The 20,050-nt window shown below is 42.7% G+C and overlaps 2 protein-coding genes and 1 long non-coding RNA gene across 3 annotated transcripts; 1 reads left to right on the forward strand and 2 right to left on the reverse strand.

Moving 5' to 3' along the window:
• Positions 1-10,542, reverse strand: LOC119131891. The gene is made up of 3 exons (XR_005099725.1): positions 10,388-10,542; positions 10,236-10,299; positions 1-154 (listed from the first exon to the last, which is right to left on the reverse strand). It is a non-coding gene; the product is annotated as an uncharacterized LOC119131891 (long non-coding RNA).
• A 1,713-nt stretch (positions 10,543-12,255) lies between these two features.
• On the reverse strand, positions 12,256-14,394 carry ndufa8 (NADH:ubiquinone oxidoreductase subunit A8). Its single transcript, XM_037266673.1, has 4 exons — positions 14,207-14,394; positions 13,395-13,558; positions 13,117-13,282; positions 12,256-12,619 (listed from the first exon to the last, which is right to left on the reverse strand). The coding sequence occupies exons 1-4, from the start codon at positions 14,249-14,251 to the stop codon at positions 12,482-12,484; spliced, it is 513 nt and encodes a 170-aa protein (XP_037122568.1). The 5' UTR covers positions 14,252-14,394; the 3' UTR covers positions 12,256-12,481.
• Positions 14,395-14,603: 209 nt separating this feature from the next.
• On the forward strand, positions 14,604-19,206 carry morn5 (MORN repeat containing 5). The gene is made up of 5 exons (XM_037266665.1): positions 14,604-14,808; positions 14,990-15,137; positions 16,002-16,113; positions 16,189-16,320; positions 18,997-19,206. The coding sequence occupies exons 1-5, from the start codon at positions 14,762-14,764 to the stop codon at positions 19,119-19,121; spliced, it is 564 nt and encodes a 187-aa protein (XP_037122560.1). The 5' UTR covers positions 14,604-14,761; the 3' UTR covers positions 19,122-19,206.
• Positions 19,207-20,050: the final 844 nt, after the last annotated feature.

Raw genomic sequence — 20,050 nt, forward strand, 5'->3', positions numbered from 1 at the left:
GTTGTCGATCAATATGGCCGCCGAGTGATGAATATGCACGAGGCGTCTTCCTCCTCCTCCTCCTCCTCCTCCTCTTCGGCGGCGATGGCTGCGGAGGCCCGGTAATTGCCGGTCGTCAGGGGTGGCAGGAACCGTAATTTGCATCTCGGGGATCCTGCAATCAGCGTTCTATTCATTAGTGCGCCTGCCGCTTCATCTGCTGGCCACTCAGAGCTGCCAATCTCCCGGCGGCAGCCAAAGCATATAGGGGGGGGGGGGATAAAAAAAAACAGCAAATGGGGAAAAGTTTCAATTACAAGCCGTGGCCGCGCCGAGTGGTGTAACACGTCTCACACCCTATATTTAGACGGGTTTTTATGCAGGTGATTGACTGGTGGCGCTTTGTGGAAGGAGAATTGGATGAAGAAAGCTCAATGAAAGCGTATAATGGCATGAATGTTCAATCACCGCCGCAGCCCAAATGGGGACTTTGTCTGCGGCCGCATGAAGTGGAGGCCGCAGACCGGCGGGACAAGACAGACGATTGTCACTCAAAGCTATTGTCTCATCAAGATTACACGAGATTTGATTTGCGTCTTTTGTGGCGCCACGTCGCTCACTTTCATGGGCGGCTTGCCGGTTTAACTCTTGATGTTGGGAATGCACTGTGAGGACGAGTTTGCGATTGTATGATCTAGTATTGTTTCAATTGTCCTGTCACTGTTTGTTTCTCAGGAAGCGGTGGAGTTGTTTTTTTGTCTAGATATAGATGTCTATGATTAATCAACACATGTTTTTATGATGGTATAGTATTATGTTTACACTCAACATGGTGTCTTATCATTGTATTTTCAATTAAATGTATTAGCAACATCAAGTTAACGGCAGGCTAAAGTCAAAGTCTGCTTTATTGTCAATTTCTTCACATGCCAAGACACACAAAGAAATCGAAATTACGTTCCCACTATCCCACGGTGACAAGACATAGTACACAATATACATACAAGTAAACAACACAAAAAAATAAAAACAAGAAGGCACAAACAATGAATAAATAAGAGTGATGAATAAATAATAAATAAACATAATAAATAAGTGTCAAGCTAACCTAGCTGGCTTAGCTTCACCGCGCGGACAGCTAGCTTGCCTGAACGTCGTAATCATGTATCTTGCTGTATCTTTGCGATTCAAACCTGTTGCTATCGTTAAGTTTTCATCAAAATGATCATCTTTGAATGCAAATGTATTTTTGCTAATACACACTCAATGGACATGATATTTGGTACACCTGCACAAAGCGGGTGGGCCCAAAGCTTCCATACCTTCAAAAAAGTTGATTTTTTTTTTTTGCTATGAATGTAAATTTAGTCGCACTCGTTTTTGATTGGCATTGCCAGAGAGGTGTTGCATTACCAATGTGTCAATCATTGTTTTTCTATGAGAGTGTCAATCAAAGGGGTTATGCAAAGTTCCTGGCCGTGTTTTACCAACCCCACTCAGTTTGGTGGGCATTAATGATGTCAATAAACATCTCTTAGATCATAAAAGGAGAAGAATGAAAAAAGAAATCTTCCCAGTTTGCACAGAATGTGTTACACAAGGTCATAAACTGTTAACGCCAAACCAAATTTCATTCAGATCTAATCCAGATTACATATTTAGCAGATTAGCAAGAGGGGGGGGGTTGCATTTAACATATTCAAACACTTATGCGTGTCAAATCTAATCAGATCAGGTTTGAATTTGTTTGCTTTTATAGGATCCTTTTTCTTGTTTTTTTTTTTTTTTTTTTACTCTGAGTTCCTGCCTTGTATTAAGAACTGTACCTAATGTTGTGACCGCTGAGGGCATGATTTCTGAAGCAATCGTATAAAGAACTTGTAATCAAAGCAACGCACACAATACTATTGCCTAATAATAGCCTGGATTTATTAAATGCAGTGCAATTACGCTGATTAAAGGCAACACAATGCAGAGCATCGGCGAGTGTTAGCGAAGCAGCGTGATTTGTTTTATCAAGACATTCGGAGGAAAAGTTGAATGTTTTGTTTCTCCAGCATGGAAAAGGTGAGCGAAGCCGAGTCACCGATGACCATAATCACGTCTCAACTCGACCTTAGGATGAACCTGTCAATACCCGAGCGGGGAAATGCCCCAATTTCCCATTTGACTTGGCGCGCTTGATCTCAAATCACAGCTCATTTCTCCACGCATGAGCACATTTCCTCCTCTCACTCATGACAGGCTTTTTATTGCCTCGGCACGGCACCTTTCCACCTCGCCGGGCGAGTCGAACGTCTGCCGTGGCAGAAACAACAAAAATGACTCTGACGGATCTCTGTCGAATTATTAAAGACGGCGCTCTGATGATTCTGCAACCGGACTCCGACCAACCGTTCTCCAGATGACTGCAATAACACTATTACACTTGCCATCATCGTGTCAAAACACCTTTCGCTGTCAGCCTGTCTGACCAACTGTCAAAACCGACTCCCCCCCCTTCTTCCCACTCTTTATCCGCTCGGTTGTGAAAAGACAAGAGAGGAGCGGTTGAAAGCGAGGTGAATTCCTGGGTGCACCTTGACACGCACCTGTCAGGGACTTTAATATGGCGTGTGTGCACGTGCAAAGGGGAGGGGTGAAGAGAGGGAGCGTGGAGCTCAGTGGGTGGCAAAGGAGAGCGATGGCTGCTTCTGACAGGAGCTATTTGGCTAATCCAAAACAACAGCTGTAAGGTAAGGAGGGAAGGGAAGGGAAGGGAAGGGAAGGGAAGGGAAGGGAAGGGAGGGGTGGAGGCCATACAGGAGGTAACAATGAAACCAGCGTGCAAAAGCTCTTGGCATAAAAACAAAGTCGAAATGTGGGAGTTTATAGTATCGCTAAATTTGAATCGGTTCCTCTCAGCTGCCTGCTTGTTTTGCCTCAAGATTGTTCCAATTCCTTTTTTTTTTTTTCTTCTACAACCGGAGGTGGATATTCCACCATCGTTTCAGCAAAGCTTCTCAATCTCAATGTAACAGGTGGATGGGAATGATTGACATTTTCTGATTGGTTGTTTTTCCTTGAGCGTGGTGGTTTTTAAAAAATATCAAACAAACTCGAGATGAGGCCTGATTTTTCCAGAGATCATTTTACAAAAGCACTACTGGTCTCTCCATTTTCACTCAATTTTGAGTTTTCAATTCCATTTTTCTTTTCTTAACTGTATATCGCATGATGTATTTTGATTCTGACTCTTCTGCCTTAGTAATAAAATGGCCTTGCTTGCAAAAAGCAACACGCAGCGGGTGGAGTGGTGTCACTTTGTTGGAGGGAGGCGTTAAGGGAGGACAGGCGGCCTGTCGGGACGCCATTGAGCTGCACCCATTAGCGTCCGAGGGGCAGGTGAGAATGATTACGCACAGTACGCTCGTCACGCATGTACTGGCCTTCATTAAACATCTGGTTGAGTTTTGTCCAAGGGGGAAGCCGCGTTAGGGTGGTCCACTCTCCTCCAATGCATCTGTCCTGTTAACACGGGCCGGGCCGGGCCGGGCCGTCAGCGTTCGAACGTCTTAACATCTCCGGTGGGTGCCGCAACACGACACCTGCTCGGCCCACCACTGACTGCATAATTAAAATGATCACACCGTGAGTTTGTGAACGCGCCGCCAAATTTCAAAGCAATTCACCGATATAAGGTACAACCAAGCACCCACAAACAGAATAAAAGAATTTTCACCGGTAGAAGCAGCACTTCATTCGCTATACTGTTAGCGCAATTGATTGAATCTAACAAACTTGAATGCAGCTTTGCTTACCTTTAGGCTTTGACATGATACATAGCAACACACACACACCCATAACCTTCCATATTAATCCACGAGATCTAACCTGGAGTCTTCTTTAGAGTCACTTTGGGAACTTTAAACATTGCTTTCATGTCTGATTGGCCCTGAGTTCTTTAGCGTGTGTGTATCATGCATCCGTGTGTGTGTGTGTGTGTGTGTGTGTGTGTGCCTAAGTAGCAACAGATGCTGCTTGTGACCTCAGAGGCTTCCTGGAAACTCAAATTTGTCAAAATGAAGCAGGAAAAAGAGAAAGAACGGCAGTTTAGGTAAATGTAACTCATACAGGACACACACACACACACAATCGCATACACACACTGTACGCCATGCAAACCAAGTTTTTGGGGTTCTGTTACATGACCTCACGAATCATCAGAAATTGTACACATGCAGCATCAAATAGATGATAAAATTTTACAGGTATGTTGCAACAAAAGTGATTAGCCCTCCAGTTATTATTTAAAAAATATGTATTAAATGTATTCACACTTTCAGGTTATTTTTAAATTTGCAAATTAAATGAGTACAGATCTGGCAACAACACGAAACGTTGAAAGGGGTCTAATATGTCTGATTTAAAAAAATATATATATTTCTGATTGTTATGGGCATAGCAGGTGTTATATTTAAGTTGATGAAGGGATAAAAATGTAAAAAGGAAATCCTCCGTTATGTTAAGTAGGGAAAAATATCACTTGCAGCTGAAATGTCATCTCAAGTCCTTTTTGATGAGGGACAATTTCCTGCTGATTTAATGACAGAGCATTTAAAAAGTTGTGAAACAGACTGAAGACTTTACTCTTGGTTTCCCCTCGGTGGCCCCTATCTGCCGATAAGGCCGAAAATAAACCAGCGACGGCCGATGGCGGCGCCTCGCTGGGGGAACGGCTCGGCCCTCGCACGCATCATCCCTGCTTTTCTTTAACGGCGGAAAATAATCACGCTATCTGGGTGACGAGCCCAGCTCATGATATCACCTCTTGGGGAAAACAAGAGGAAACGCGTGCCAGTTGCTCTCATATGCGACCAATTATTTCACGGTGAAGTCGAGTTGTAGGGGGGCGGGAGGGCGACATTTTCAACCATTAGCCCTTTAGCTCTGGGATCAGACTGAGGGTAATAGTGACTAAACACTGAATAAACACATTTGGCTAATAGGTCATTCCGAACCTGAAGCGGTAAAGTTAGCCCCCATTGGATCTCGTGGACGCCATTATTGGCAATGTGTGCACAAGGGGCAGGCAAAAAGTATTACTGTACCTATTTCTGCACAGTTGCTGCATTTTTATTTTTTGATAATATTTTTTCAATTTCCTGCTGTGAAACTCAGGAAAAAAAAGTCTCGATTTATTTTTGACACTTAATTGCAATAGTTGGAGTGATTGTCAGTATTCACGGAAAAATTAATAATTATCAGATGAAACAAGATTAGTTGTCATAATTGTTTTCATAAAAAGTGCAACAAATCTGCTCCAAATGCGACGAAGAAAAGATTCTGAAAATTCAGTTTACAAAACATTTTTTTGAACTTTTATATTCTATACTGTTGGCAATTATGCCTTTATTTATCTTCCAATGTCAAAAGTAAATGTGTAAATAAAACACATCCGAGAGATCAACTTATTTAGATCTGCACCAAAATTTTAACAGATTCTTCACTTGCCTCCTCCACCAGAAATTCTGTGGAAATTCGTGACTGGGTTTGTTTTGGCATAAACTTGCTTTCCTCAGACATTTAGATGTAGTTTACATAACTTGTGCATCTGTATTTTCCAACGACAACACTGATTATTTCTTGAGCTATGTAATACCAAGTAGTTTGTGGCGCACAAGTTCTTTTTTTTTTTAAAGCAAAAACCGCAAGAAAAACGACAATAGACCTGGAAAAAACTGCTGTTTTCTGATTATAGCTTTTCAGTTTTGGATGCAATACGATGTTTTTTCCTTTTCGATTATCCCTTAAGAAAAATATCTGCTGCTGTTCTGCGTTATGTTTGAATATAAGCAGATGATACTTTATAAACTGCATGGGAATCGTGTTTTGTGGAACCTTGGCTGAGCTCGGGCGTCTGCGAGCCATGTAGCCGTGCTGCGTGGTGCTAAAAAGTCAAACACGCAGGTTATGTCGCTGCTCTCTCGCGGCTCTGTTTACTTTCCGCTAGCAGGGGCGATCTGGAAGTGTTTGGCCAGGGGGAGCCGCGCTCACTGGGAACTATCAAGCAATTCACATTTTAAACTATTTTGATATCGGGCCCTGTGGAGAGTTGCTCTTTCCTTGAGAACATGACTCGCCTTTGGGCTCTGGGGCCTGCTCGCACGGCCCGAGCAGTAAACACAGGCAGGGAAGTCTATTGCGTCGTGAATTGACGACGGCGAAAAGTAGGGGTGGGGGGGGTAACCCTCCTCAAAAATCTCACGATCGTGAGGAGGGTTATCCCTGTAAACGGGCTGCAGGGAGGAGATCAGTGTAGAGTGACTTAATACCTCACACTAAGGAAAAACATAGAGACTATAAATAGACTGGCACTGCATGTGATTTTATTATACAGCAAAAAAAGAAGAAATAGGTGTTAAGTGGATATTAAGTGTCGTAACTATTGGACAGTTTAGGCTACAAAATAAAATAAAAAATCATTGAGTTAAAACTGAAAGATGATTACCACATTTATTTGTATAATATTCATATATGCAAACACAAATATTTTACTGTTTATATATATATTTATTATTTATTCATTTTATTTATTATATTAAAAAAATATATATATTTTTTTTTCAGCGTATAAATATTGGCATGGTGGGCACACAAGTTCTGGAATTTAAATGTTCTGCTGTTCTGAATTTAGATGTTTTCGTTACACCAGCGTGACGCAACATAACTTTCATCAACACGGCTCAGTAAGTGCACATTAAAAATGATCAATTATCAATACTGCTGGTCGTATACCAATAATTCATCTGCGTGTTTCCGTGTGACTTTGTTCATTTCTGCTCCCTCCTATTTATTTTTTTTTGTGTTGTTTTCTCAGCATTGCAATGCATCACTTGACATTACCCAAGCAAGTTTGAGATGCCGCGCATCAGCTGAAAGCAATTTTGGTCCTGAGCGCAGCTGCCAGGCGGATAAGACTTTCCTTCTTTCGTTTACTTTGAAATGTTCCTTCCCCCCCTCCCCACCCCAACTTCCAAAATACACAAGGCAGCCAAATTGCTGACATGTGTGAGAGGTGGGGGCAGCGAGGCTCCTGCATTTTTTCATGCCCCCACTACGCAAAAGTCCACATTGTTTATTTAAAGAACGCTGAACACTTTAGCACTATTAAGCAACATGTCATATAGTAAACTAAAGGTTTCCTCTCAGGAAAAATCCCTGACAGTTTATTTTTCTTCAGCAAAAAGTTGGTTTTGACTCACAAGCTGCCTCCATGCACAAGTAAGCAACGGGCTTGTGAAGTGGACGACACTAAGGCGCAACGTAAACGTGGAAATGTTGCGTTTATAGTCGGGGTGAGACGAGACTATCTCTGGCCCAATGCGTGCATGTCGCAAATGCGAGGAACACGTGACTAAAATTCCCCAAAATATATTCTCATAAAACGAACCACAAGAGTAATATTACTGGCCTACAGAAACACACAAAAGCAAAATTGTGTGTAGTGTGAAAAAAAACTGAAATTAACTAACAAACTATTTTATTTTGTGCATCCAACAGATGTAAAAAAAAAAAAATCCTGCATAATATTTTGAAGCAAATTTCACAATCAAACAAATTACACCAGTAGCGTACCATTACATGGTATCGCCTTACCCGCAAAGGGTGCCAGTTCGAATCCCAGCCAGTGCCTCGTCATGAACCATTTCCAGTCTCTAAGCCGAATAAAAAATGTTTGCAAATTCTACAATTCACAGGTACTGCAATTTAATATGCATATAAATAATACCAATAGGGGAAACAAAACATGGTACTCTAATATTTTCGGAACTGGGTAATGACAGCCAGGAGTCAGCTTTATGTGCGTCATCCAAGGACGAGGAGGGGTACGGAGGGAAGGAAAGAAGACTTCCACGGGGCGGGAAACTCGCTATGACCGATAGCCCGCCGGGCCCCACTGAGTCAGCCGACGCTAGGAAGCAGCTAATATACCTTGACATGCGTAGGAAACCCAAAACTCGGCGAGCGCTCCGTCAGATAGGAGCCACCCAGAGGAGTGTGTAGCCTGAGCCGCCGTGCGTCCTCTCTAACTAGCACTGTTTACATGAGTCCGCGGCCGAGGAATGCTCAAGTATACCTTGAAGAAACCACAAGCACAACAGCATTAGCAGCACATCAGCTCCCAACCATGGGAACGAGTCAACTCTGCTCGGCTACCAACAACTGGCAATATTTTGTCCCGTGTGTGTGTGTGTTTGGTCCATAGGATCGTATCCTTCGGTCAATATTAGCTTGGATGCTGTAATATTGTCAGTTGAGGCTTAATGGGAATTGAAAAGGGCAAAGTGACTCCTATGTGGATTTGAGTCAGGACTGATTTTCAGAAAGTAGCTCCAGTGACATGATGGGAACGGACAGTTTGGAAACAAAAAAGCAAGTTGTGTGCAAAGCTACGCTGCTGACTGCCAGCAGACTTTGTTTTTACAAAAAGACTGGGAAACCAATAGTTGACCAACTAAAATACTTAAACAGCCATTTAGATACTTATTTTTGTGTGGGAAATGTTTGTGTGGGCCACTTAAGTGAAACAAGAGAGATGCATCGAAAAAAATTTTTTAAAAAGCACTTTCAAGAATAAAATATTCAAATTTAACTATCAATTATCAATATGAGACCTCAATGAGAACTTTTCACTGCCAGCCCAACTAAAATGGATTTTTGACATCTAGATCCGTCAAAGTTAGTGAGAGAATTTAGGGATTAGCAAAACCCGCTTGGATTAATTAATCTTGCATCCTTCTGGTGATGTCGCGAAACAATCTAGATCTATCAAGAGAGGTCCAGTTTCTCGCTCAGAGTGTTGTTCACACTACCTCACACAAAAAAACGATTCTGTATCATTTCCCTGACAAGAAGGCCAACGTGTATAAACAACCAAAAAAATGAAACGAAGGAAAAAATGACTAGAGGTTGCAGCTGGGTAAGGTCTGTTTGGCCCCCGAGACCGCCGAAACAGTTAGATAAAGCAAAGGGGATGACAAGGTGAAGGCATATTGGCTCGGATTTACAGCGGGAGAGGAGAAAAAGAAAAGGGGGGGGTGGATGTTGGCACGCAGGGAAAGTGAGTCTGCGGTAGACTCGTAAATAGCCGGAGGGACAGAAGGGATGGAGAAATGGAGCTATCAGCAGAGAAGCGATGAAGGTCTGGGCTGGAGCCAACGTAAACACACGCCGGCCCTCGAGGAGCTGCGGCAACATACGTGCATGAAACGGCCTTGTCCCTACATGATATGTACAAACACACAAACATGTAAACACTTAAGGCTGCGCTTTTATATGCATCACACACACACATGTATGAACACGCACACACACGCAGAAGGCAAGTTCCCAAACCGCAACATCTTGAGTGTTAAGCCGTGTGTCGTTTCATTTCATCACATACTTCACATTAGTCCACTTTGCTACGATACCACAGGATAAACACGCAACGCCCCGCAAGAAAAAAAAAAAGTTTTATTTTTACACGTGAAATAAACACGTGGGAGAGTTAGCGGCGCCTCGTAGAAAATCGCTTCTAGGCCATCCTGACAGTAAGACTGTATGTGACGCCTCCATTAACGCGTGACCGAGCGTAGCTGCCGCGCCACAAAACGATCGCCCTCCTGTTGCGTCTTGTTTTTGACCGGCCGACCAACCAAACCGACTTGGGCTCGGTGTTTTCTTAAGCGAGGCATTCAAAGGTGTTTGGCGAAACTGTAGCGGGGATAGAGCGTCTGCCAAGCATGTCCGCCTGGAATGCAAAACACGAGTCGCGGTCGTTACTCTGGGCGCGTTGGGAAATTCACTTTGATGCCCTTTGAGAGCGGGAGTGGCAGATTGTGCGCCACTCAAATTTATGTCAAAACGCAGCCAGCTGTCATGTTTGAGTAGAAAAAGTCGAATTCCCAAAATACTAAATTGTTCACAAGCAAGAATGGCAGGAAGGAGCGCTTATTTTCCAAGTTTGGTCATGTGACATTCACAAACAGAGCTGTGATTGGTCCTTACCTGGGCAACTGTGATGTCATCAGCAAGTGGCAAAATGGCCGCCCCCTTAAGATGGAAAAAAAATGGGTGGATTTTGCTGCCTAATTCATTTTAATTTATTAATCAGAATACCGTGTTTAGACTAGTGGGGTCAAAAAACATTATTGTAAAATAAATTTTATGGTTGACTTCTTCTTTAATATTCATAGAACGCTAATCCCTAAAAGGAGCATGAAGCTACTTACCATTTGGTTGGAACATGTGGTCAAACACGGATAGGCTTCTTGCTTTGATATACAACACTAATCCCTGCAAGTACAAAGAAAATCAGTTGAACAGGAAGAAAAGTGCCAAAAGTAGTGCGAACCCACCCCGTTAGACTTTTGACCTCACTTACCTCAAATTGGTTGGGATCAGGTATCAACGTCACACATTGCTTGTATACTTTTGATACAAAACAAACGCACCCCCTGAAAGTGAAATGAGAAGTTGATCACTGCTCAAAATGCTGAGTTCGTATTCGGCCGATACGCCGTGAAAGACAAATTCGATTTAAAATAACCTGGGTTCGTTCTTTCAAACAATTTGTCCCATAGATGGTCATTTGGACATTGCAGATGTGAAACATCTCCCAGCTAACACAATTTCTGAGCATAAGGTTCCTTTAACAGATTGGAAAAATGCAGCAATAAATAGAACCTACATTTGAGCTATCCTCTTTTCTTCTCCACACAAGTAGGGGGGTCATGGCACTTGTGACCAGTGGATGTTTTGCCACATAAAGCAACAACCTGCATGAGGGTTCAAAGCCAAGTGCAAAGGAGGGGGGACATGAAAGTAGCACTCAGTAGATCACAAGGTGAAATGGCAAGGAGTGTAAACAGATAAAACAGGCCTCCATTTCGGGGTCCATCTCAAGCGTACCCTCATTGGGGGCTCTTAACCAAAGATGACTCTCCGTCCATTTGCGGAAAAAGTAGGCATCTGCCGCCCTTGCGTCCACTGCGACACCACACATGGGGAATAACGACAGGCGTGTTCCAAAGCGGCGGGGTTGTTTGAGTATTTTAGCGTGTCCAGCTCCCAGGCGGGCTGTTGCTTTGTGAAAGCCCCGTATTGTATTTCTTTCCTGTGCCAGAGCACGTTTCCTGTGGCGCTGGCGTGTCAAACAACGATGACCCGCCGCTTCCTGAGAGTCGCATGGAGGCGAGGCCCTGCCACGAGCCCCGGGGGCTCCGAACATCCCCACCTCTCCCTCCCCGTGCTTTCAAGTCATCCCCCACCTTGCTTCTACAGCATCTCATCGCCCCCCCCTTACCCCTTTCTGCTTCCCTCTATCCACACCTCCTTTCCTCTTTCGATTCAAGCTTCCCTCCTCCCCTTTCTCCGTCTCTTTTCAGGTCAAAAAAGGTTGTCAGACATTTCCCGTGCACGTCGTTGATCCAGACCACACCTTGGAGGGGGATTCCTTCATCGGTCACATGCAAGTGTTAAGTCAAATGCCCCAAAATTGGGGATAGGCATGATAACCAATTGAAGTGGTAGCAATCGTTAAAAATTATTTGCAAATGCAGCAGAGGTCAACCGGCTTTCTCATTCCTTTAAGGCGTCATTCGGGAATCCTTTAGCTCAATATTTACTAAGCAACACGCTTTTAGTGTTTATTTTGATGATGTCAGGACTATCTTACTGTTGAGCCTTGAACAGTCTGCTTTTAAGAGACATTTCCAAGTAAACACCTGTAAGTCTTGTGTGTTGAGCTGCCAATTGGAGCTCCCTGTAGAAATCAAGAACACGGCAAGGTTAAAAACTTAACCTGACTGATGACTACTAGCTTACAAAAAGACCTTCCTCGCAAATGAAACTTGGATAGAAGAGGAATAAATAAAAAAAATCCTGTTTTGCTCACACATCTGTTTGTGGGGTCAGCGAGGCTTTCGGTTGGCTTCTCTTCCCGTCTCGTTTGGAGGACATGGCGTACTCGTGGGCTCTGCGCACGTGAGCTCGTGACACAGGCACGCTTTCCGCGCATCTCCTAAGTGCTTCTTTTTACACTCCGTCCCGTCCGGGTCAGGGATCAGGAAGCGAGCTGGGAGAAAAGAAGGAAGCAGAAGCAGCTCGCTGCGGCTGCAGGTAGTCACCTTTTGTCTCGACCTTCAACCCGAACCTTCAATCAGGCTGACAGCACACGCTCGGTCGGACAAAGCGCAGATGTGCATGAGCGGTGACGCGCGACCGCCGCTTTGAGACAAAAAGAAATAAAAATCGTCTTAATTTATTTCTTTATTATGTGACAACCATGTTGACGTGCGACATTTACAGAAGTAGACAGGAAAGCTGTATGAATCACACAGCCTTCCTTTCATCAAAATATATTTTATGAAGCCAGCTAAAGCTCTGTGCAAAAGCAACTTTTAGACTTAAACAACATCAAACTGCTGCTATGGGCACATTTTACCATTTTGGCTGCTTTTGGACAGAGCCCGTGACCTCACCAGGTCCAAAAGAACAACCTGCTGCCGTATTTGGAAGGCTCGAGTTTACCCTCGGTGGTCGGGTTGGGCTCGGGGCGCGGACGAGAGTGATAGGGGTTCTCAGGCAGGGGCCTCGAAGTGGAAACCTTGGTCACCTAGAAAAGAAAGCAGGCACATGATTTAAAGTACCAGAATACTTAAAAAAAAACGGTTAAAAACATGGAATACATTTGAACTGTTTAATACTTTCTACGGTGCTTTTATTTAATATTTGATAATAATCACCTTAGTTGAAATATACCTTAGCAGTTGGAGTTCTTAAAAACAGCTACTCGAGTTGGCATGATGGCAAATGAAAAGTATTTTTCTCACTACCTTGACAGACGATTTGTTTTTTTTTTCCTGTCAAGTTGCTGAGCAACTGCTGAAGGCGAGGCAGGAGCGTCGCAGTGATCACAAGTTAGCTGCCATTTTCCACCTCAACTAAAGAGTTGCGAACAATAGCTTTGACTGACAAGGGAAAGTTGGAGTGGAGCGGGGACAAAAAGCCTGATTTGTGAAATGTACAGTTAGGTAGATGCAATCAGAGGCTCCTCTAATCAACACGAAGAACGGCAGCTATCAAACGGAAGTGGCGGCTAACGAGGCTCACCTTCGACAGATCTCCCAGCTCGGGTCTCTCCCAGCCCAGTTTGTCAAGGACGCAGTTGTCGAAGGATTCCTGTTGCTTGCGGCAATAACGCAGCTCGGCCAAATTGGAATAGTCTAGACAGGTCCAGTACTCGGTGAACGACTCTGCGCAGTTCCCCTTGATTTGCCTGACGGGCACAATGACAACTCTCGTAAAGCTTTTTAAATTTAAATCTGCGAGGTGGGCAGTTTTTAATCAAAAATGTAAGACTTGAATTTAGTAGTACGGTCATGTTGTACCTGAAGAAGTTAAGGGCACACTCGTTGACTTTCCTCCCTTCTTCGAGACACTTGCGAGGGTCTTTCTCCTCCCAGCGGCAGAGCATGAACTCCTTGTTGGGTTTGTCACATTGCGAGCCATAGTGATGAGCGGCCGCCTTCAGCACCGCAGATGACACATTAATCTGGACGTACAGAAATTAAGGACAATCAATAAACGCATTTACATTTACTCCATATTGGCAAACAACGATTCCCAATATGCTCATTTAATAATGCAATTAATCTAACGTGTATATATTTCAGAACGTTGGAGGAGATTTGGGAAAACCCACACTAGTATGGGGAGGCAGTAGACAAGTCGAACCCCATAATTGTGAGACATATGTACTAACCACTTCCCCACCGTGCTGTCCTAATACACCAGCTAACCATATTGTATTTATTTTCTGATAAGCATTGCAATATTATTGAAACATTATCTCTGTTGAAGCTTTTAGTACAGTAAACGAGGTCCGCGGAGCTAACGCTTAACTTTCAAGGTTCAAACGTGTCATATTAGGTTGTTGTGATTGACAGAAATTAGAAACATAGCAGACATAATAAAACAGATATTGCAAGCTGGAGACAATTCTAACTTCTTACTGTTGTGCTATTTACGTGCAACTTAATAACTGCAATATAATTTTCTCTTAACGTCCTATGGCTGATGACAAATAAGATGAGTTTCTTACAGTAAATATATTCCAATAAAGTACAAGCGACAGGTATTAGCGGGAGAGCTAACACGCTAGCTTAAATGGGGAAAAATTTCCATTCAAACGGCTGCTTACCTCGTCCACCTTCAGCTCCTGCAAACTGGGGATTTCCACCGGCATGACTGCATGCGTGTGTAACAAAACACGCAGAGAAACCAACGAGTCGGACAAAACTTTGAAGGTCTCCTCGTCTTGCTCAGGACGAGCGACGAGGCCGCCGAGAAGGTCAGTTTTCACGTCTGTCAACTCGGCGCGTGTGGATGACGTCACGACTAGCGACATGGACACCACAACACGCATGCGCACAGGGATCCCGTTTAAAAATGTTTTTATAAGTATGTTTTTTTTATCTAACTTGGGATTTTCTAATGCATTTTATTCGTTAGAATGTTTCAGTAATAATAATTTAAATTTCAGCGAGAGAAAAATGCCACCACCCCAGACAACATGTTACCATGGTAACGGTACACTCAGATAATGTCACGCTTTAAAACTATTGAACGTTTCTTGCACGTTATTGCTTTGGGGGGGGAAACATCTGTTTCTGTCTTTTGTGTCATAGTAAGTACAGAAGGGGGGGGGGGGATATTTTGAGCAGACTGGTCATTGAAAGTAAATTAAGAAATAAAAATGGAGCTCACTGGAAGCAGTTATAAAGGGCCTACTCTAAATGGCAGGTAAGCTACTTTAATTTAATCCGTTTCATTAACACTGATTGATGTGTGAAAGCCGTATTTTAAATTGATATACCAAGTGTCGTAATAGTTTTCAATATTTGTGTATATTTGAATAATTCTGATTTGTAGATGTATATGCAGACAATATGAATGTTGACATGGTGGTCTATTGTGTCATCAGGATGGAAGGAGAAGGGGAGTACACCTTCCCATCTGAGACCAAGTACATCGGGGAGATGAAAGATGGGATGTTCCATGGTGCAGGGGTGCTCCACTTTCCAAATGGAAGCAAATATGAGGCCACCTGGGAGAACGGCATTGCCACGCAGGTGTGTTTTTTTTTTTGTGTGTGTTTGTCTGCACACATCTTCACATCAGTTACACTTCAAATTACATCTGCTACATGTTATTGCAATCACTCATTCTTGTAGCGGCTATTAGGTTTCTCTACGCCGTACTTGACAAAGGTGTATTCTGTCTTGGTCACGTGCATTTACAGCAGCAATCAATTGCAATTATTATCATCAATTCAGATGAGGGTCACTTCAAATGATAGTCACGGTGAACCGTGACTAAATACAGCCAAGACTTCCCTGCATTAATGCAACTACGCTAAGCCCAAACATTAAATCTGGGATGAGTAATGCAAGAGCATTTTGAAAAGGACAACCTTAATATAAAAGAAATTAATGTCAGATTTATCTTGGATTGGGTACAAATGAATGCCATCGATTGAAACACTCTCATTTGTTTTCCATGTAGAGACAAATGTAATGGAATTTTTGTGATTGGGTACTAAGCAAAGAAGCTGTTTCTAATAAACAACATTCCCCAACAATTTTTTATTTTTTTTCTCTTATGAGCTTTTGTCTATACAAACACACGCACACACATACTGTAGACATCAATTGTTTACCAGAAGGCAAATCCCATTGTCTTCCATTAGATTGGAATATCCATTTCGGCCTCTAAGAACAAGGATGGGAAAAAAAAAAGTGACATTTAGCACGTAACCCCCAGGGTCTCACGTGTAACATTTTTGGGTTGGCTCTAACAAATAAGCCCAAACAATGTGGTTCCACATTGTTCTGAAGAAACTGTTATTCCACATGTTGAATAGTTTGATCAAATTGCATTATTTGCATAAACATTGTCTTCCACTGTGATTTCTTAAAAAAAAAAAAAAAAAAAAGGGATCATTCACCTTTACTGATGGGCTGCCGTACCAAGAGAAGGAATGGGATTACTGCGATGGCAACGATAGACGCTTCTACACCGAGAGATGCAATGGCCTTCGACCAGCAGGTTGACATTTGACCTTTAAGACGTCACCTTTAAGATTGAGTGATGTCATGCTTGTCATTTTATTTTTTCATGAAGGTGAATCCCAGCTTACTGATCTGCACCCCCCACGAGAAATTCCTGAAGGCTGCTATGATTGTGGAGATGGTTTTTATGACCCCGCTACTAGAACTATCACTTCCTATGATGGGACTTTCCTCAGGGAGGCTGGTGAGATAAAAATGTCATTCACATGCTGCTTAATGATTTTTAACATCTTGATAATCGTGTTAACTAAGGATGTTTTGATTACGATTTCAACCATCGATTCTGATACCGATATTTCACGAGATCGGCTGATACCGATTCTGATCACAGAGCTGATTATAATAGATGAAATTGTCTTATTTTTTTCAAATTGATAAATCTAAAAAAAAAAAATCATAACCAAATTTCCAAGACTATGTGTGTGTTTTTTTAATTTTTTTATTTTTTTTTAAATGCTCCTGTATCCTGTATGGATTTCTTTTCCAAGCCAAGGAAGTGTAGGGGCATTTGTCAACACGCGTGTAAACTCAGGATTTATTGCCTCATGGCTTCCCGTCCAGGATGCAATGATGATGGGACACGGGGAAGGAAAAAACCCCTAATCCAGAGCAGGGCACATCTTAAGGAAAAAGGAAGGAGTGGGTGCATGTTGCTCTTCTAACGGCCGCATGTAGGACAAGATGCAACTTGATGATAGATCCGGTTTAACTTCACTCTGCCTCCTTTAGTTACACTTGATGGGTAAGATGGGCAAACATTCCTGCCTGGCACGGTGCCAGGATGCAGAACAATAGGATCCTCGGCTAATATTCCCCTAGAGGTCATGGGTTATTTTTGGACGCTCACAGGAGACCGCACGTACTGTATGCTTGACTGAGAGAAAGTCACACATTTAAGTCTCAAGTCTTACTACACTATTTTTCTGAACCACCAAAACATTTTCTCAAGAAGAAGCAGAAATATATTTTATACCAGCTGATGGGTCTCAGTGAAGATTTTAATTCTGAACCCTAACAAAACAGGTGACAGCAGTGACTTGACCTCAAAGTTCTCCAGGCTGATGTAGAGCCAAATTATGAACTGCCATGTTGATTTTTTTTTTTTTTTTAGTTATGGAATTAATTACAGTTTGTGTAGGCTAATTTGTAAACAGAAATCTTTTTGGGCAAGCTAGCAGGCGGCAGCTGCGGGGCTACCATATTGTTTGGCGCACTTTCCTGTTTCTGGGATAAGCACTTCCCTTCGAAAGGCCTCCACTGTGAAAAACATTCCAGTGCCAACAAAAACACCTCTAGTGACTTAACCACAGGGCCCTCCCTTTGTCCGAGTCAGGCTGAGGTGTTCCGTGGACAGATAACATCAACCTGGGCCTCGAGAAGTGGAATATTTGAAACGCTGGCTGCGTGTACTGTAACATCTGCGAACATAAAACACCATTTGGGTCTCATCCAAAGAGCGGTTGCGCATGGATGATCATTTTTAAGATGTGTATCAAACCAGATGCTGTTTTGTTGTGTGATATTATCATAGAAGTGAATTGGGCACTGATGACTTACACATGTATCGTTTCATTCCATGTGTTGACATTTTGTTTTCACAATAAGATTTGAAGACTTCAAACGCAGACGTCTCCATTTATTGTAAATCGAGTACATATATATATTTTATTCTAAAGTCGAAATTTCATCGGATTATGTAAATCGGCAAAATGTGAATATTTACCAGCCACCTGTGTGCTCGATTTAAGCCAATTTAAATTGCCGCTATCCAATCTGAAGAGGGCGCTGTTACTCGGTGGACGTGAATAGGGGTCAATCTAATCATCATTAATGCAGGTTTTAGGGGGTCTCCTCTTGACCCGGTGACGAGGTACATGTAGTCCACCATGATTACATTTTACAACCACAAATACGGATGGAAAATGTTTGCAGCTGCTGATAAGTTGAATTGACCAAAGCCCCCCCCCCCCTCCTGATCAGGTAGGAAGAAGATTGGGGGAGTTTTGTGCTTCAAGTGGCTGTTAGCGTTGACGCCCGTCGCTGCCAAATTACACACAATCAGTCGGCAAACGGGACCTGTCCCCCCACCCCCTCCCTTGCCCGGCACAATGGAGCACCCCCAAGCCCCACGCGTGCTCCAACCTTTCGGGGTGAGGCCTGCACGGCGCTCAAGTGCATGCAGCTGCGCGCGCTCCAGAGAAGGGTGACTTCCCCTGCAATTAGCTTCACATTTCACTCGTAACAATTGCCGAACTGCGGCATTTTCTGCTCTTCTGGCAGTCCTTCTTTGGCAGAAGACAAAAAAAGGGGGGAAAAGAAGGGGCCGGCCATTTTGTCAAGGCTTATTGTTTATGGGTGTCTGAAGTGGCTGTGAGAAGTTATTTTCTCCTAATTGTGAGGCTTATCTTGATTTGACAAAATTTACTAGCCATGTGAATGGCACTTCACTGCTCAAGCTGCCTTTTACACACAATGTGACCTGCGTTTTTAATTTGCCGGCTCAGTCGCTATTATGTCTCCTTTCATGCTGGGCGCGATTACGATTCCGTTTACAGACCGATAGATTTTTAAATGGCGGTCAAGCGGAAGACATTTTCCAGGGGCCCCCCGTCGAGCCTAATTTGATGTACAGTGAACCCCCGTTCATTGCGGGGGATACATTCCAGATCTACTCGCGATATGTGAAACTTTGCAATATATATAGACCACATTTAAGAACTTTTTTTTATAGTAATAGTCAAAGATAGCAATGAATGTCCCCAGAAATATTATAACTCAAGTCTACATTTAAAATAAATCCTATATTTTATAAATTCAATAATCAAATATATTTCTTTTTTTTTTTTTTGTTTTTATACAGATGACTCGGAACACGAGTGGATACTGCGAACCTGTCGAGTGGCAGACGATACGATTTCCGACATCTTCCAAGAAGAGGCTTCCTGTGTGGACCTGAACGAAGCCGAGTCAATTGTTGATACATAATACTGTAATGTTTGCAATAGTAAAGCACGTTTATTTTTGGGTCCCTCAGTTCAATAAATAATACATTGAATGGAAAACTGATCAAGTTTAGGTGTTATCATTACACTTGCCAGGCAATTTATTAGGTTCTAGTACCTGCTACTTGTTTGTAAGGCCAGGTAACAGAATCCCGGAGCGGACTTGATCCAATTTAGAAAATATTCAGAAAAACCATGAAATGCTTAGAATCAATCATTCAGCACCATCACGTCACTGCAACTGCCCTTAAATAGCCCTGACTGGGAATAGGTGACAGGTGTGTCTCACTAGCGCCCTGCAATGGATGCAGAAAAACTATCAAAATAAACATTTCTGTAAAATACATCAAATTTTTTTGTATCTTTAAACCTAGACTTTCACAAATATGAGAATAAATAAATAAAATGGAAGCTAATCACCCTTTCGCACCCTGTTGAATGCAGTAACAAGTAAACATGCGAACGTTAGCTTACAGCAGGGGTGTCAAACCAATTTTTTTGGCGGGTCGCATTGTAGTCATAGCTTCTTTCGGAGGGCCATTATGTCTGTCAACCCATATAAATGTATGAGCCCCTCCGATTATAGAGTAAAAGCTACAAAATAAACTGACAAATAACTCGTTTTCAGATCAGACGAGTAAAAACTGGTCAAATATTTAAAAAAAAGATATTAAAAGTGAAGACAATTTGCAATTCTAGTAATGACACACAAATTTGATGCACAATTTGTCTTCGCGGGCCACATAATTTGATGTGGCGGGCCCTATCTGGCCCCCGGGCCTTGAGTTTGACACCTGTGGCTTGCTACAGTATTAGGCTATTAGGGTCACACTTCAGGCAAATGCAATCTAGATTTGTTTTTTTTTGCCTGTATCAGATTTTTTTTATGATGATCTGAACAGCTCAATTAAT

The sequence above is a fragment of the Syngnathus acus genome, chromosome 12, assembly GCF_901709675.1.
Source record: "Syngnathus acus chromosome 12, fSynAcu1.2, whole genome shotgun sequence".
NCBI lineage: Eukaryota > Metazoa > Chordata > Actinopteri > Syngnathiformes > Syngnathidae > Syngnathus > Syngnathus acus.

Excerpts from the sequence above, each read along its gene's own strand:
- ndufa8 (XM_037266673.1), bottom strand. The coding sequence starts at position 14,251 with ATGCCGGTGGAAATCCCCAGTTTGCAGGAGCTGAAGGTGGACGAG. Across the intron at positions 13,559-14,206 it reads AGGAGCTGAAGGTGGACGAG|ATTAATGTGTCATCTGCGGT; the intron begins GTAAGCAGCCGT and ends CTGTACGTCCAG. Across the intron at positions 12,620-13,116 it reads AGCTGGGAGATCTGTCGAAG|GTGACCAAGGTTTCCACTTC; the intron begins GTGAGCCTCGTT and ends TTTCTTTTCTAG.
- morn5 (XM_037266665.1), top strand. The coding sequence starts at position 14,762 with ATGGAGCTCACTGGAAGCAGTTATAAAGGGCCTACTCTAAATGGCAG. Across the intron at positions 14,809-14,989 it reads GGGCCTACTCTAAATGGCAG|GATGGAAGGAGAAGGGGAGT; the intron begins GTAAGCTACTTT and ends TTGTGTCATCAG. Across the intron at positions 16,321-18,996 it reads GACTTTCCTCAGGGAGGCTG|ATGACTCGGAACACGAGTGG; the intron begins GTGAGATAAAAA and ends GTTTTTATACAG.